A 16431-nucleotide genomic window follows, 5' to 3' on the forward strand; every position below is an offset into this window, starting at 1 on the left:
GGTCATCACAGGGCTGACACATAGACACAGACAACCATTCACACTCACATTCACACCTACGGTCAATTTAGAGTCACCAGTTAACCTAACCTGCATGTCTTTGGACTGTGGGGGAAACCGGAGCACCCGGAGGAAACCCACGCGGACACGGGGAGAACATGCAAACTCCGCACAGAAAGGCCCTCGCCGGCCACGGGGCTCGAACCCAGGACCTTCTTGCTGTGAGGCGACAGCGCTAACCACTACACCACCGTGCCGCCCGAATGAAAATGGAGTGAGTAATAGGAAGAAGTGTCCTGTTTGTGTCTCCTCTTGCAGGACGCATTATTTCAGATGGATGAAGCCTTTGACGTGGGCACACACGCACACCCATTCACAACGAAAAGGCGCACGACGGACCTCAAGGGGGCAAAAGGGCAGGTGCTCGAGCACCTGCAACCCCCGACTCCCCTCCCACTGATGTATGAGATCGGAGTCGCAGCTTTCGCTTCGTTTTGAGCTCCTCCTCCAGCAAACACACGTGGGAGGGGTGTGTGTGTGTGTGTGTGGTGCTTTCCTCCTCCTCTTTACTACTGTATACTTGGACTTGGACATTAACCGGCTCGCGCGTGTTAGGAGCACGACTAGAATAAAGCTCCCCAGATCATTTAAAGAGGGGTCAGCACAATGACGTCACAACTCCGGAGTGTCCTGTTTGTGCTGATGTGTTCTGGTGTGTGTGCGGGCTTGAACCTGGACTCGCGCTTTGCGGTGGTAAAGGAGGGAGGCACACCCGGAAGCCTGTTCGGACTTTCAGTAGCGATGCACCGGCAAACCGTGGGGCGCGCGCGTTACCTGTAAGTACGCACTCACTCACGCACGCACGCACGCACGTACTAACACACGAACGACAGTACCTGCAAGTGCTCATACACGCACACAGTAAAGTAACGCTTGATCAATCAAGAGTTAATGACATTGCAGTTTATCAGGATCACCTCTGGCCAGATGTGGATGCTGGACACATTCACGTGCCGTCTCGTATAACTGTGTAACAACATCTCTGTCATGTCTTCCAATACGGAAGGTTATGAGTTCGAATCTTCTTCATCCAGTATACTAACCTCCCCAAGAATGATTGCACTCTTCGTCCCTGAACTACTGAACTAGGACGAGGATGTGTTTTTGAGCACTTTCTCAGCTTCTCCTGCTAAATGCTCTAAACGTAAGGTACGGTGTCGTGCAAAAGTATTCATCCCCCTTGGTGTTTGTCCTGTTTTGTCACATTACAAGCTGGAATTAAAATTTTGTCAGGTTGGTACCATTTAATTTACACAGCATGCCTACAACTTTCAAGGTACAAATTGTTTTTTTTTTTTTAATTCATTGTGACACAAACAATAATGAAGATGAAAAAAACAAACCCAGAAATCTGGAGCGTGCATAGGTCTTCACCCCGTTTCGTATGAAACCCCTAAATAAGAGCTGGTCCAACCAATTCATTTCATAAGTCACATAATTAGTCGATTAAGATCCACCAAGGAGCACTCCAAACATGTCAGAGACGAAGTTGTGAAGAAGGGTTGGGTTATGAAAAATATCCCAAACTTTGAAGATCCCACGGAGCACCATTAAATCCATTATAGCAAAATGGAAAGGATATGGCACCACTACAAACCTGACAAGAGAAGGCCGCCCACCAAAATTCACAGACCGGGCAAGGAGGGCATTAATCGGAGATGCAACAAAGACACCAAAGATAACACTGAAGGAGCTGCAAAGATCCACAGCGGAGTTGGGAGTATCTGTCCATAGGACCATTTTAAGCCGTACACTCCACAGAGCGTGGCTTTCGGAAGAGTGGCCAGAAAAAAGCCTTTGTTTCAAGAAAAAAAAAAAAAAACATGTTTGGAGTTTGCCCAACAGCATGTGACAGACTCCCCAAACCCATGGAAGAAGATTCTCTGGTCAAATGAGACTAAAATGGCTCTTTTTGGCCATCATGGGAAACACCATGTGTGGCGCAAACCCAACACCTTGAGAACACCATTCCTACAGTGAAGCATGGGAGTGGCAGCATCATGCTGTGGGGATATTTTTCATCTGCAGGGACAGGAAAGCCAGTCAGAACTGAAGGAAAGATGGATGGCACTAAATACAGGGCAATTCTGGAGGAAAACCTGTTTGAGTTGGCCAGAGGTTTGAGACTGGGATGAAGGTTCATGTTCCAGCAGGACAATGACCCTAAACATACTGGTCAAGCTACACTGGAGTGGTTTATAGGGAAACATTTAAATATCTTGGAATGGCCTAGTCAAAGCCCAGACCTCAATCCAATTGAGAATCTGTGGCATAACTTGAAGATTGCTGTACACAACACAACTCATTTAACTTGAAGGAGTTGGAGCAGTTTTGCCTTGAGGAATGGGCAAAAATCCCAGTGGCTAGATGTGCTAAGCTAATAGAGACATACCCCAAGAGACTTGCAGGTGTAATTGCAGCAAAAGGTGGCTCTGCAAAGTATTGACTTTGGAGATGAATACCTATGCACACTCCAGATTTCTGTTTTTTCATCTTATTGTTTGTGTCACAATTAAAAAAAAATTGCATCTTTAAAGTGGTAGGCATGTTGTGTAAATCAAATGGTGCTAACCCCCCAATAATCCATTTTAATTCCATCTTGTAATGCGATAAAACAGGACAAACACCAAGGGGGATGACTACTTTTGCAAGACACTGTACCTTGTAAATGAATCCCGACAATGCCACAGCTATCTGTAGGCCGGGCAAATTTAGCTTTTCTTGATAGTCAGAATGTCTTTTATCGTCATGCTTGCAGTGAAATATATGTGAGTCCACTGTGAAACAGTGTTTTTGCTGAACAAAATACAACCCCGATTCCAAAAAAGTTGGGACAAAGTACAAATTGTAAATAAAAACAGAATGCAATGATGTGGAAGTTTCAAAATTCCATATTTTATTCAGAATAGAACATAGATGACATATCAAATGTTTAAACTGAGAAAATGTATCATTTAAAGAAAAAAATTAGGTGATTTTAAATTTCATGACAACAACACATCTCAAAAAAGTTGGGACAAGGCCATGTTTCCCACTGTGAGACATCCCCTTTTCTCTTTACAACAGTCTGTAAACGTCTGGGGACTGAGGAGACAAGTTGCTCAAGTTTAGGGATAGGAATGTTAACCCATTCTTGTCTAATGTAGGATTCTAGTTCAACTGTCTTAGGTCTTTTTTGTCGTATCTTCTGTTTTATGATGCGCCAAATGTTTTGTATGGGTGAAAGATCTGGACTGCAGGCTGGCCAGTTCAGTACCCGGACCCTTCTTCTACGCAGCCATGATGCTGTAATTGATGCAGTATGTGGTTTGGCATTGTCATGTTGGAAAATGCAAGGTCTTCCCTGAAAGAGACGTCGTCTGGATGGGAGCATATGTTGCTCTAGAACCTGGATATACCTTTCAGCATTGATGGTGTCTTTCCAGATGTGTAAGCTGCCCATGCCACACGCACTAATGCAACCCCATACCATCAGAGATGCAGGCTTCTGAACTGAGCGCCGATAACAACTTGGGTCGTCCTTCTCCTCTTTAGTCCGAATGACACGGCGTCCCTGATTTCCATAAAGAACTTCAAATTTTGATTCGTCTGACCACAGAACAGTTTTCCACTTTGCCACAGTCCATTTTAAATGAGCCTTGGCCCAGAGAAGACGTCTGCACTTCTGGATCATGTTTAGATATGGCTTCTTCTTTGAACTATAGAGTTTTAGCTGGCAACGGCGGATGGCACGGTGAATTGTGTTCACAGATAATGTTCTCTGGAAATATTCCTGAGCCCATTTTGTGATTTCCAATACAGAAGCATGCCTGTATGTGATGCAGTGCCGTCTAAGGGCCCGAAGATCACGGGCACCCAGTATGGTTTTCCGGCCTTGACCCTTACGCACAGAAATTCTTCCAGATTCTCTGAATCTTTTGATGATATTATGCACTGTAGATGATGATATGTTCAAACTCTTTGCAATTTTACACTGTCGAACTCCTTTCTGATATTGCTCCACTATTTGTCAGCGCAGAATTAGGGGGATTGGTGATCCTCTTCCCATCTTTACTTCTGAGAGCCGCTGCCACTCCAAGATGCTCTTTTTATACCCAGTCATGTTAATGACCTATTGCCAATTGACGTATTGAGTTGCAATTTGGTCCTCCAGCTGTTCCTTTTTTGTACCTTTAACTTTTCCAGCCTCTTATTGCCCCTGTCCCAACTTTTTTGAGATGTGTTGCTGTCATGAAATTTCAAATGAGCCAATATTTGGCATGAAATTTCAAAATGTCTCACTTTCGACATTTGATATGTTGTCTATGTTCTATTGTGAATACAATATCAGTTTTTAAGATTTGTAAATTCTTGCATTCCGTTTTTATTTACAATTTGTACTTTGTCCCAACTTTTTTGGAATCGGGGTTGTACATGCTTTTTAAAAATAGAATGCGATGTAATCCAAGTGATCTAAATGAGGGTGACATAGCGAGTAGTTTTCCTACCCGACAGCTCCAGGATCCCCAGTTTGCACCTGTGCTTTGGTTACTGTCTGTGTGGAGTTTTGCATGTATCCACATGGGATTTCTCTGTGTTCTTCAGCTTCTCTCTCACCTCCCAAAAACATGCCAGTAGGTGGACTGGCTACTCGAAATCGACCCTAGTACTCAAGTCCAGGACTCAAGACTCAATTCCGACTCGTGCCCTAATTTTAAGGACTCGTGACTCGACTTGGACTTGAGCACTGATGACTCAGACTTGGAGTCGGACTCGTGCATTAACTGCATTAGGACTCATAAATTGGAGACAAGAAAAGTTTTTCTTTATTTTTTTGTAACATGCCATAATAATTTGGCAAAAGATATTTATATCTACATTCATTTTTGTACTAATTTTGTGCAAGAGTGTCACACCTGCACGCCTTGGCGCGTGCATCAAATAGACTCTCAAGTGCTCCGGACAGCGTGCACTCCAAGTGGACTCTCAGGCACGCCGTAAATGACTCGCACCTGCACAGGATGAAGGTGCAATCGGCACATCTTTCTAAAAACTGTGAAAACACACTTACTTTGCGAAGTATTGAGTTGCATTATTGACACGTTACCGAGCCTTATTTCCTTGTTTGGTTTCCTGATCCCTGATTTCCTGTTTCTCCTCTTTGATTCTGCCAAGTCTACGATAGCCTGCTTGTGCCTCGCTTGACCCATTGCCTGTTTCCCTGTTTTACAAATTCTCCTGCCATTCTTGATTGTTTACCTGTCTTCACTTGTATTAATAAACACACCTTCTGCACTTACAGCCATCTCCCGACCATCTCTGACAGAATACTTCGCACTCCCTGATAAAGAGAATGCACATTCACCTGTTCATACGTCATGTTCAGGAACAAACTAATGTGAATGGCGCTAAAACAGCCACCGACACATGGGGCAGTTGGAGTTTTGTTTTCGGACTCGACCCAGATCAATAGTGGACCTGACTCTGACTCAACTCGAAATTTCTTTTCATGACTTGGACTTGACTCGTACTTGAACACTGGGGACTCGAGACTGGACTCGGACTCGAGGTTTAGTAACTCGAGTACAACACTGGACCCTGGATGTGAAGCTGTGTGTTTGAATGTGTGTGCATCATGCAATGTGATGTACTAACGTCCTATCAAATGTACCTTTCCAAGATAGAGTATTTTTTTAGCATGACACAGTGGAGTGGTCCTCCGCAGCTTCCACACTTTACTTTCGAATGACTTTTAAAATTGCTCAAAGAAAATTCTGGTGAAGTTATATAACTAGCCAGTGTTTACTATGAATGCAGTGACAAACGTAAGCTATTGCTATCGTCTTGCCTTTGTTGTAATAGCTGCGAGTTGAAATCAGTCGTTCAAAAGAGCGTTTTAGCATCGGACAGCCAAGAAAGTGCAAGTCAAAACAAATAGAAACATTTGACTGTCAGAGTCAACCGACTTGCCAGATATTCCTGCAGCTCTCTTAAAGTTGCAGTAGGTCTCATGGTAGTATCACTGTCGTGCCCCGTGTTCTCTGCTTCTTGACGATTGGCTTCACCTTCATCTTTCATGGTACATCTAATGTTTTGAGAATCCCCTTGGACTTCTCTCCTGATTGAAACCTTTCAACACTGAGCTCCTGTACATGCTTTGTAAGCTGTTTGCAGACCATCGAGAAGAAAATGTCAAGAAATTTCTCCAGAAACAACTGATTTTTATTTGGCGTTAATGAGAATCACGTCATTGATGCATGATGTAGGATAATTACTTTTGAGAATAGGTTTGTATGTGATTAGTTAATTCTGAGCAGAGTCACACGGTCACATGCCTCATTTAAAAAAAAGAATAGCATGCGTACATGTGGAACGAAGTGATTCTCAATATATTTTGTTTGTTTTTCACTTGAATTTTGTTGGTTGCTTTTTTACATTCAAGACCTGACATGATTTAACACAAAAAAACAAAACAAAACTGCAATTTGAACAGGGATGTGTCAACTTTTTCTACTCGCTGTAGATAATGTATAAGCTAACTCAGCTAGTAACACACTGTGCATTATCTTACTTGTTTTGTTGGTTGTATTTCCTTCCTGTGTGATGGTGTTGGTTTAATACTAAAGACATCAAAGTCCAATTGAGGTCAAGATCTCTATGCAAGCACCAGAACTAGGCCACACAGTTGTCTTTTCTAACGTTAGTGATTAGCTGATTAGCGATTAGCTCAGATGTAGTGCTGCAACCAGACCTACTGGTGGTCAGAAGACTGATGTGGGTAGCGATAAGCAGAAGAATGTTTTTAATCGAAACAAGTGTGTGGAGATCTCTCTCTCTCTCTCTCTCTCTCTCTCTCTCTCTCTGTCTGACTGTCTGTTGTTCTAAGGTGTGTCTTTGTGAATGATTAAGCTCAACTGCAGGGTGTGTTTTATTAATCATTCACCTGAGATGGTTATAATGAACATGGCCATCAATAACCTCTCCAGTCACCATGGTTATTCGATGATGACGGCTCTTTGTGATACGCAGGAAGTGACATCATACCCATGGTAATTATTTTACCAGATAGGAGACGTAATCGGATAAAATCAGGGCAGTTAGAAATCTGCTGTCTAGAAAAAAAAAACTTTATGTACCCTACCTAGACAGCCTTGATCTGTAAATATTTAAATCTCGACGGCCTTTCGATTTCATAAAATTGGTGAAACTTATTTCCCTCTGAAATTTGGTTATTGTGATGTGTTTATTTCTGCAATATCTCAAAAAAACAAAACAACAAAACAACAACCCAGGCCATTCTGTGGCTGGAAAGTTATTTAATTTGAGGGGATTCCCGAGCAATGTGCATCAAATCACTCGCTTCATATAGTCAAGCAGACAGAGGAAGTCCGTGTGCGCATGCATAGATTTACCTTCTTCTTCTTTTTCTTCTTCTTTTGGGTTTTACGGCAGCTGGCATCCAGTGTTGCATTACTGCCATCTACAGGTTTACCTTTGACCATGCACTGACAGTTCTATCATTCTGTCGCTAAACGAACAGCTGATCACACCGAGGTGCTCACTGACCGCCGATATTTATTACTTTGGTCCTGCATTTCCTTTCCTTTGCAACATAACATCTTTTCTTCTCGCGTTCTGTCACTGTAGTCAGTCTTTCACATTTCATTCGCACACTCGCATCCTCCATTTTCCTCTCCTGTTTCAAAATTGTATCCCACAATGCCTTGCGCGAATGGGGAAAGCCCACCACGTGATGCATGACGTAGTATCTTGAATTGGGTCATGGTGAAGCAGGGAAAAATAGCGGAGAATTTTGAGCCACGTGGCCCTAAATTCATTAATTGTTCTATTGAAAAAAAAAGAATAAAATTGGAAGTCTGTGATTCGAATTCAGTAGCTTTCAGTCCACTAAATAAAAATAATCGGGTGTCAGGGAAAATTCTTTTCATGACCTACACTTGAAAAATCTGAAAGGCAGTCTACTTTTAAATATATACAGTGGCGTGCAAAAGTTTGGGCACCCTTGCTGAAAATGTCTGTTACTGTGAATAGTTAAGTGAGCAGAAGATGAACTGATCACCAAAAGGCATAAGGGTAAAGATGACACGTTTCTTTAATATTTTCCGCAATATCACATTTTTATTTCCATCATTTACAGGCGTAAAATACCAAAAAATGAAAAGGACCTGAAGCAAAAGTTTGGGCACCTCACATGGTCAGTACTTAGTACCGTAACACCCCCTTTGGCAAGTATCACAGCTTGTAAACACTTTTTGTAGCCAGCTAATAATCTTTCAGTTCTTACTTGGGGGAATTTCGCGTATTTGTCCTTGCAAAACGCTTCCAGTTCTGCAAGTTTCTTGGGCTGTCTTGCATTCACTGCTCTTTTGAGATCTATCCACAGATTTTCAATGATGTCAGGGGACTGTGAGGGCCAGGGCAAAACCTTCAGCTTGTGCCTCTTGAGATATTGCATTGTATATTTTGAGGTGTGTTTTGGATCATCGTCTTATTGTAGGACCCATCCTCTTTTTAACTTCAACTTTTTTACAGATGGTGTGATGTTTGCTTCCAGAGTTTGCTGGTATTTATTCAAATCCATGCTTCCCTCGACCAATGAAATATGCCCTGTGCCACTGGCTGCAACACAACCCCAAAGCATGATCGATCCACACCCGTGCTTCAGAGTTGGAGAGGTGTTCTTTTCCTGGAATTTGCCACCCTTTTTTCTCCAAACATACCTTTGCACATTGTGGCCAAAAAGTTCTATTTTGATTTCATCAGTCCACAGGACTTGTTTCCAAAATGCATCAGGCTTACTTAGATGTTCATTTGCAAACTTCAGACACTGAATTTTGTGGCTAGGACGCAGGAAAGGTTTTCTTCTGATGACTCTCTCATGAAGGTCATATTTGTTCAGGTGTCGCTGCATAGTAGAACAGTGCACCACCACTCCAGGGTCTGCTAAATCTTTCTGAAGGTCTTTTGCAGTCAAACAGGGTTTTTTATTTGCCTTTTTAGCAATCCAACGAGCAGTTCTTTCAGAAAGTTTTCTTCATCTTCCAGACCTCACCTTGATCTCCGCTGTTTCTGTTAACTGCCATTTCTTAATAACATTACAATCTGAGGAAACAGCTACCTGAAAACACTTTGCTACGTTCTTGTAGCCTTCTCCTGCTTTGTGAGCATCAATTATTTTATTTTTCAGAATGCTCGGGAGTTGCTTAGAGGAGCCCATGGCTGTTGATTTTAGGGACAAATTTGAGGAGTCAGAGAATTTATACAGCTTTGAAATCTGCATCATCTGACCTTTTCTAATGAAGAATTTGAACAAGCCACAGCTCAATAAGCTAAGGTCTGGAACCTTGGTAAAAGTTACCTGAGAACTCAAATGTATTGGGGTGCCCAAACTTTCGCATGGTGTTCCTTTTCTTTTTTCACTCTCCAATTGTACAAAACAAAAATAATACACAAATCTTGCAGAAAACGCTGAAAAGAAATGTCTCGTCTTTACCTTTATGCCTTTTGGTGATCAGTTCATCTTCTGCTCACTTAACTATTCACAGTAACAGACATTTTCAGTAAGGGTGCCCAAACTTTTGCATGCCACTATATGTACATATCGACTCAACTTTATTAGGAACGTCCTTGTGTGTGTTCACTCTCCAGAAGATTTAATTACACTCCACTACATTCACTTTATTTCTGCACACACTGCTGATGTCGGAACATTTATGCTGTTTGTTAGAAACGTACTAGGTGTGTGTGTGCGTGCGCGCACGTGCACACGTGCATGTTTAGCCCTGGAGCTACATGAACATGATGGTACAAGCAAACTTATATCTCTGTCGGCATTAATGTTTTTCTTTCCAGAAATCCTCAGGCTTTAACAAATCTCAGTGGTTTCACAACACACACACACAGAGTTTCTCATATCAGTCAAGGATATGACTCAGGATAAGACACAATCCAGCTTTGATTAAACAGAACAGAGAAGCATGTGGTGCACCAGGCTCTATATGGGCTGTGTCCCAAATCATATGCTTCTGTACCATATACAGTCTGTCCAAGTATCAAACCTCGACTAATTCGGAAAGGCATATCCTTTTGGTGTACAATATAGCAGCATGGAATTTGGGACAAATCCCATAACAGCGTGTGCTTGATGAGGCAGATGTGTGTTTTAGTCATTTTGTCATGGCCTTGTCCAAATATCAATTTCCCTCCTGACTATTATCCTGTGCCTGTGGATGCACCTCAGTTTGCACATACTGTCATGCTAAATAGTGTTCCATAATATTCTGTCAACCTGCCCACTTCTGCATTTTAACATCCGAGCACACGGGTACGAGTTCTCATCTCATCTCATTATCTCTAGCCGCTTTATCCTGTTCTACAGGGTCACAGGCAAGCTGGAGCCTATCCCAGCTGACTACGGGCGAAAGGCGGGGTACACCCTGGACAAGTCGCCAGGTCATCACAGGGCCGACACATAGACATAGACAACCATTCACACTCACATTCACAGCTACGGTCAATATAGAGTCACCAGTTAACCTAACCTGCATGTCTTTGGACTGTGGGGGAAACCGGAGCACCCGGAGGAAACCCACGCGGACACGGGGAGAACATGCAAACCAGGGCTTTGAACCAGAATTTTTTTCCTATTGGTTCGTTCCGAACAGAAATAGAATTTTAACGTTTCCGGTTTTGGGTTCCACCATTAAATAGACGTTCCCGAACCGGTTAGAACAAAAAAATTTAGTTCCCGGAACGGTTAATTACGTTCCCTGTCAGCTGTTTAACAAATGGCTATAAAATTATGTCTCTGTCTCTCATCTCATCTCATTATCTCTAGCCGCTTTATCCTGTTCTACAGGGTCACAGGCAAGCTGGAGCCTATCCCAGCTGACTACGGGCGAAAGGCGGGGTACACCCTGGACAAGTCGCCAGGTCATCACAGGGCTGACACATAGACACAGACAACCATTCACACTCACATTCACACCTACGGTCAATTTAGAGTCACCAGTTAACCTAACCTGCATGTCTTTGGACTGTGGGGGAAACCGGAGCACCCGGAGGAAACCCACGCAGATACGGGGAGAACATGCAAACTCCGCACAGAAAGGCCCTCGCCGGCCCCGGGGCTCGAACCCGGACCTTCTTGCTGTGAGGCGACAGCGCTAACCACTACACCACCGTGCTGCCCCTGTCTCTGTCTCATCCAGCTTAAGCCAAATGTAGGCTAATTCTATTGCAACCTTCATTAAATAAGACAAGAAATAATTCAAAACAATTATTATTTCAAATGTTGGCGATTTGGATTCTCAGTATGTCTTCCCATCTACACAAACAGAAAAAGTGCCAAAAATGAAAGATAATTCGTTTAGTGTGTTACCAAAGGCTAGTCAGGCCCTATGCATTGATAGGCTAACAGAGGTTAGCGTCATTTAATGTTCGCGAGCCTCTCATTAACGTGGACAAATATATTGATATCGTGTTTGAAATTGACGTTTTTGAATAACGATAGACTGCAATATTTACCTCTTATTTAAGATGTGGAGACGTGATAGTAGTCCACCCTCCCGCTCTCTCCATTCAGTCAGCGAACGTCACACAGGAAGTGAACCCCAGCGGGTCATAGAAACTTACGCAGGAGAAGAATGACTTTTTTATTTGTAGGCTACGGAAACTTTGAGGAACGAAATAAAAACCGGTATTAACCGGTTACCATTATTTTTAATAAGCGTTTCTGTTCCGGAACATAAAAAATAATAAAGTTTCTGGTTTCGTTTCTTTTCCATGTAAAATAGAAAAAGTTCCCGGTTTTCGTTCCTTGAACCGGTTCAAAGCCCTGATGCAAACTCCGCACAGAAAGGCCCTCGCTGGCCACGGGGCTCGAACCTGGACCTTCTTGCTGTGAGGCGACAGCGCTAACCACTACACCACCGTGCCGCCCCCTGGTATGAGTTTTCGCTCCAAAATATACCAGGACAATAAAAATTGGCAGACGAGCCAAGTGACATGTGAGTCTCATGACATACAGTATTCATGAGTAACAACTGCATCTCCTGTTATGCTGTATACTGACACCACTGGAAGCCCCGCCCCCTGCCCCCAACTCACGGTTGTAGTCTTTTGACTGATTCACTCACCTCGAGACGCACCAACATGGCAGCCTTACTTCTTGTCAAGGTTCATTTATAGACTTTCGAGTACATGATGTGAGGAATGCGTAAAATGCATTGTTCCGCAAATCAGTGTTTTCCTTTTCTCACTTACATTACTTATTTTCTGTCTCTTCATAAATAAATGTTAAATGTCTCCATGTCAAGGATTAGTTGTTACCATCAAATACTTTCGTTCCATACATTTTTTTTTGCTTTTTTAAAATATTTTTTGGGGTTTTGTTTGCGAGGAGAGTTTTTATTTCATGCTGGGTTGGTTCAGCAACACACTCTGCCATTTTATTTTTCTCTACTCAGGGTGTATGAGCTGATAGCCTCATAGCCAATCAGAGCGTACGATTGCTCATATCCAATGAATGAATGTGGATAGAATAATGATTGTTATCCTTTGATTATTTGAACTGCTGTCCAAATCCCTCTGAATTCACTGTTAATATAGAAACCAGTAGTAATGAATTAGATGACATGCATTAATATAAACCTGTGATTTGCAGCTGCCTGTTAAAAGAGACCTGAAGTCATTTTTAAACTTGCTTTATTTCTCAACTTGTTATTCAATTATGTTTTCAGCTTCAGTATCCTTATATCGTGACTCGTTTTGGCAACTCATTGCAATTAAATATTATACTTATCGGCCTAATCGGTTTTTAGCCATGTTGAATTTAGCTCGTTTGGTCCACGGCAGACATTGCTTATCTGTGCGATCTTCGTGAGACTTGTGCAAGACTTCGAAACGTGAAGTATCAGCCAGGTGTCAGTGCCGCCATTTTGAAAACTGTTTTCCAAACGAAATATTGCACAAAAATTAGTTTAAATGACGATTACTGGCTGCTTTTTTCAAACTTTTCTGATTGCTATCAAAACAAACAAAACTTCCAGCTTGATTACGTCAGCATTTGAAAGAGGACGTGCTCGTCTTTTGACAACGTAGACAGATGCTGGTCACTTTGATTTCCACTGTATGTTTTACTTCCGTCCTACGATGTCTCGCACAGGTCTCAACGAATCTCGTTTACGGTCGTTGCTTTGACAAATGGACTGATATATTACATAGCACAGGGCTTTTCAAAGTGTGGGGCGCGCCTCCCCTAGGGGGCGCCAGAGTTCTTTGGGGGGGCGCAATGTGAGGAAAAATAAACCAGAATAAGTTACTATTGCGGACATTTAGCGAACTTCAGCTAGCCTTTGCCAGAGACAAAATGGACCGATTTTTAGTACCTAAAGCTACAGTGAGTGAGGAGACAGAGTCTGGGCCAAGCAAAAAAACAGACCCTCCAAGATTTCGCGATGTTGCGATTTGCAAATTCAACCAATCCCTGTGAATTCAGGGCGGTGTTGCAATTATATCCAATCACCGCAACTTTCCCGCAAATTTGACCAATCGTTGGCGTCATCTTGAGGTGACATCGACAAACTACCTTCCGCCTTACTTCTGTGTATACGTTCAAGAGAAGCAGCATGTGTGCAGTGTTGCCAGATTGGGCGGTTTCAAGTGCATTTTGGCGGGTTTTGAACATATTTTGGACTGGAAAACGTCAGCAGTATCTGGCAACACTGCATGTGCGAGTCAGTGTTTATATGGGCTTAAATTCTGTTACTGAAAGTGTGTTATGTTTACAGTGAAGGACTGTGTGCACTTTACATTATTTTTTTACTTAATACAAGAAATTAATGGATGCCAACATTTTTGCCAAAATGGTATTTTATTTTCCATTGTTTTGGCAGCTTCAGCGCCATACTGTGAGATTCTGTTCAAAGTGTTTTTTTCTTCTATGAAGCCTGAGCCATTTATTTTATTAGTTTATAATTATTGTTTAATTTAGTCTTCAGGAGAGACTGCCTGCACACAGTACTAGTATTAATAGTTTTTTTTCTTACATGAAAGCTGAGGCATTTATATTATATTTTAACCTCGTAGGGCTTAGCGGTCACATGCGTGGACAGCACTTTATGGAAATTCGGAACAAGAATCCACATGTGGACATACTTTTTCTCTAAAAGTACATCTTATCAAAAGATGATGCTTAGTTTTTATTCTAATCAGGTTCTAATAAGCCCAAATAGCAAAGAGAAATAAAAAATGCATGTAAAAAAACAGCTTGGGCCTTAGGAGGTTAAGGTAACTTCATGTTGTGCTGTGAGGGTCTATGCACTTTAACTTTTGAACCAACAGGTGCATTTGGATAAGTAAAGCCTATTTTTCTGCATTTTTGTAGTCCTGGTAATCTTTTATATTGGTAAAGTTGTTTATAGGACCTTTTCTCAGTGTCTTTTGTTTTTTAATCAACAGTTTTTCAGTAATAACTTTAATATTTAACATATCACTCAAGTTTAATCACAAAAAGAGAAAATCGCAACAATTTCTCGCAACTTTCACTTCCTCCTGCAATGTAATCGCAACAAAAACCTAAAAAACACCGCAACTTTCTTCGCAAGCCCTGTGATGACCTGGCGACTTGTCCAGGGTGTACCCTGCCTTTCGCCCGTAGTCAGCTGGGATAGGCTCCAGCTTGCCTGCGACCCTGTAGAACAGGATAAAGCAGCTAGAGATAATGAGATGAGATGAGACTTTCATCGCAATTTTTTGGAAAACCCCCCGCAACAATCACAAAAAAGGCCCACGGAATCCTGGGGGGGACTGAAAAAAGAAGGAAGTATGACCACGATTATTTAAAGTTTGGATTTTCATGGACTGGATCTGAAGATGCTCCACTGCCACAGTGTGTAGTCTGCCAAGAGGTGCTAGCTAACGATGCTATGAGATGTTTAAAATGTGTAAAAAAAAGATGTTTTAAAAAGCACAGATGTTTAAAATGTGTAAAAGAAAAAAATAAAAATGTGTACAACAACCATTTTTTAAAAAATACGAATGGAACATTAAGTATAGCAACAACAAAAATTGTAATGGGGGGCGCTGTTGTTTATTTGCTCTCTGAGGGGCGGGCTGACTCTCCCACACTTTGAAAACCCCTGACATAGCATATTTCAAACGCTCATAACTTGCTATAGCAGTGACAAAATAGCTATCAAAAATGCATTCCTATATTTAATAAAATGAGAAATAGAATTTTGATAATAAAAAAAATTGCCTTCAGTTCTCCTTTAATCATGTCCTGTTAAATATTCAACACCTTGCAGCCAATCAGATCTGAGAATTCAGAAGCGCTGTGATATAATACAAAATAAAATATTTCACGTAGCTAACATTACAGCGTGAGGACCAGGATCAGTTTTAGGTTGCTTGAAAAGGAGTGGCATTGGCATGAGCACTTTTTTGAAAAGTTCAAAGATTTTCATCTCGAAGCGGCTGCACAAAAAAAAGGCTCTGAAAAAAGATCCGGGGCACAGCGATTTTTCTCTACCTCATACGCTCTTTCCTTATCGGAAAGTATTGAAAAAAGTCAGAATAAAAAAAAGCTATCTGGACACACGCCCTTAGATAAGTACAGCAAGGAAGGCCTGTACCCCTGCTCCTTCTTGCAATTATCCAATCAATCAATCACACGCAACAGTGTTCCTAGTTGAGAATGGTGAACGGTGCAAAAAAACATAAAATGAGCATCAATTCTGCAGACAGAAATGTGTTGTTGATGAGAGAGGTGAAAGAAGAATAGCCAGTCTGCTTCATGCTGGCAGGAAGTCGATGGTCACGCAAATAACCACTCTTTACAACCGTGGTGAGTAGAAAAGCATCTCAGAAAGCCTGAAATGTCAAAACCTTGAGGATGATGTGCAAGAACAGAAGACGTTGTCAGTGTAGACACATTCAAACAGTGTGAAAATATATCACAGTTTCTATGAGGGACTATATCGAAAATGTACAGTGTTGTTGTTGTTGTTGTTTTTCTGTCCCTTTTCTCGGGACTAATTATGATTCCTATTTGTGATTTTCAGGTCTGTACTTGGTATTGTATTTGGTGTTTTCAGGATGCAGCCTGTGACCATGTTTAGGGAAGGAAGCTATAATTGTAACGCAAATATGTTCAGTCCTCAAATCTCACGATTACATTAATGATCGAATCATGTTCCTCTGTTTGCGCTTCTGGTCATGGATTAGCGAGTAACTGAGCTAATCTGCCATTTCCTGTTTGTCTGTTACTATGAATGGAAACCGCATGAACAGAGACTGCACAAATTTATTTCCCAGTGGCACACACACACATACACACACACACACACACACACACACACATTTTAATGT

General features: G+C 41.9%; 1 protein-coding gene across 1 annotated transcript in view; it reads left to right on the forward strand.

Moving 5' to 3' along the window:
- The first annotated feature begins 569 nt into the window (after positions 1 to 569).
- The window catches only part of itga3a (integrin, alpha 3a), a 99313-nt gene continuing 83451 nt past the window's right edge, over positions 570 to 16431 (forward strand). The window contains exon 1 of the mRNA XM_060901284.1: positions 570 to 836. Within this exon, the coding sequence (XP_060757267.1) occupies positions 667 to 836 (170 nt within the window). The 5' untranslated portion in view covers positions 570 to 666. The remainder of the gene's footprint in view (positions 837 to 16431) is intronic.

The sequence above is a fragment of the Neoarius graeffei genome, chromosome 20 (genome assembly GCF_027579695.1).
Source record: "Neoarius graeffei isolate fNeoGra1 chromosome 20, fNeoGra1.pri, whole genome shotgun sequence".
In the NCBI taxonomy this organism is placed as follows: domain Eukaryota; kingdom Metazoa; phylum Chordata; class Actinopteri; order Siluriformes; family Ariidae; genus Neoarius; species Neoarius graeffei.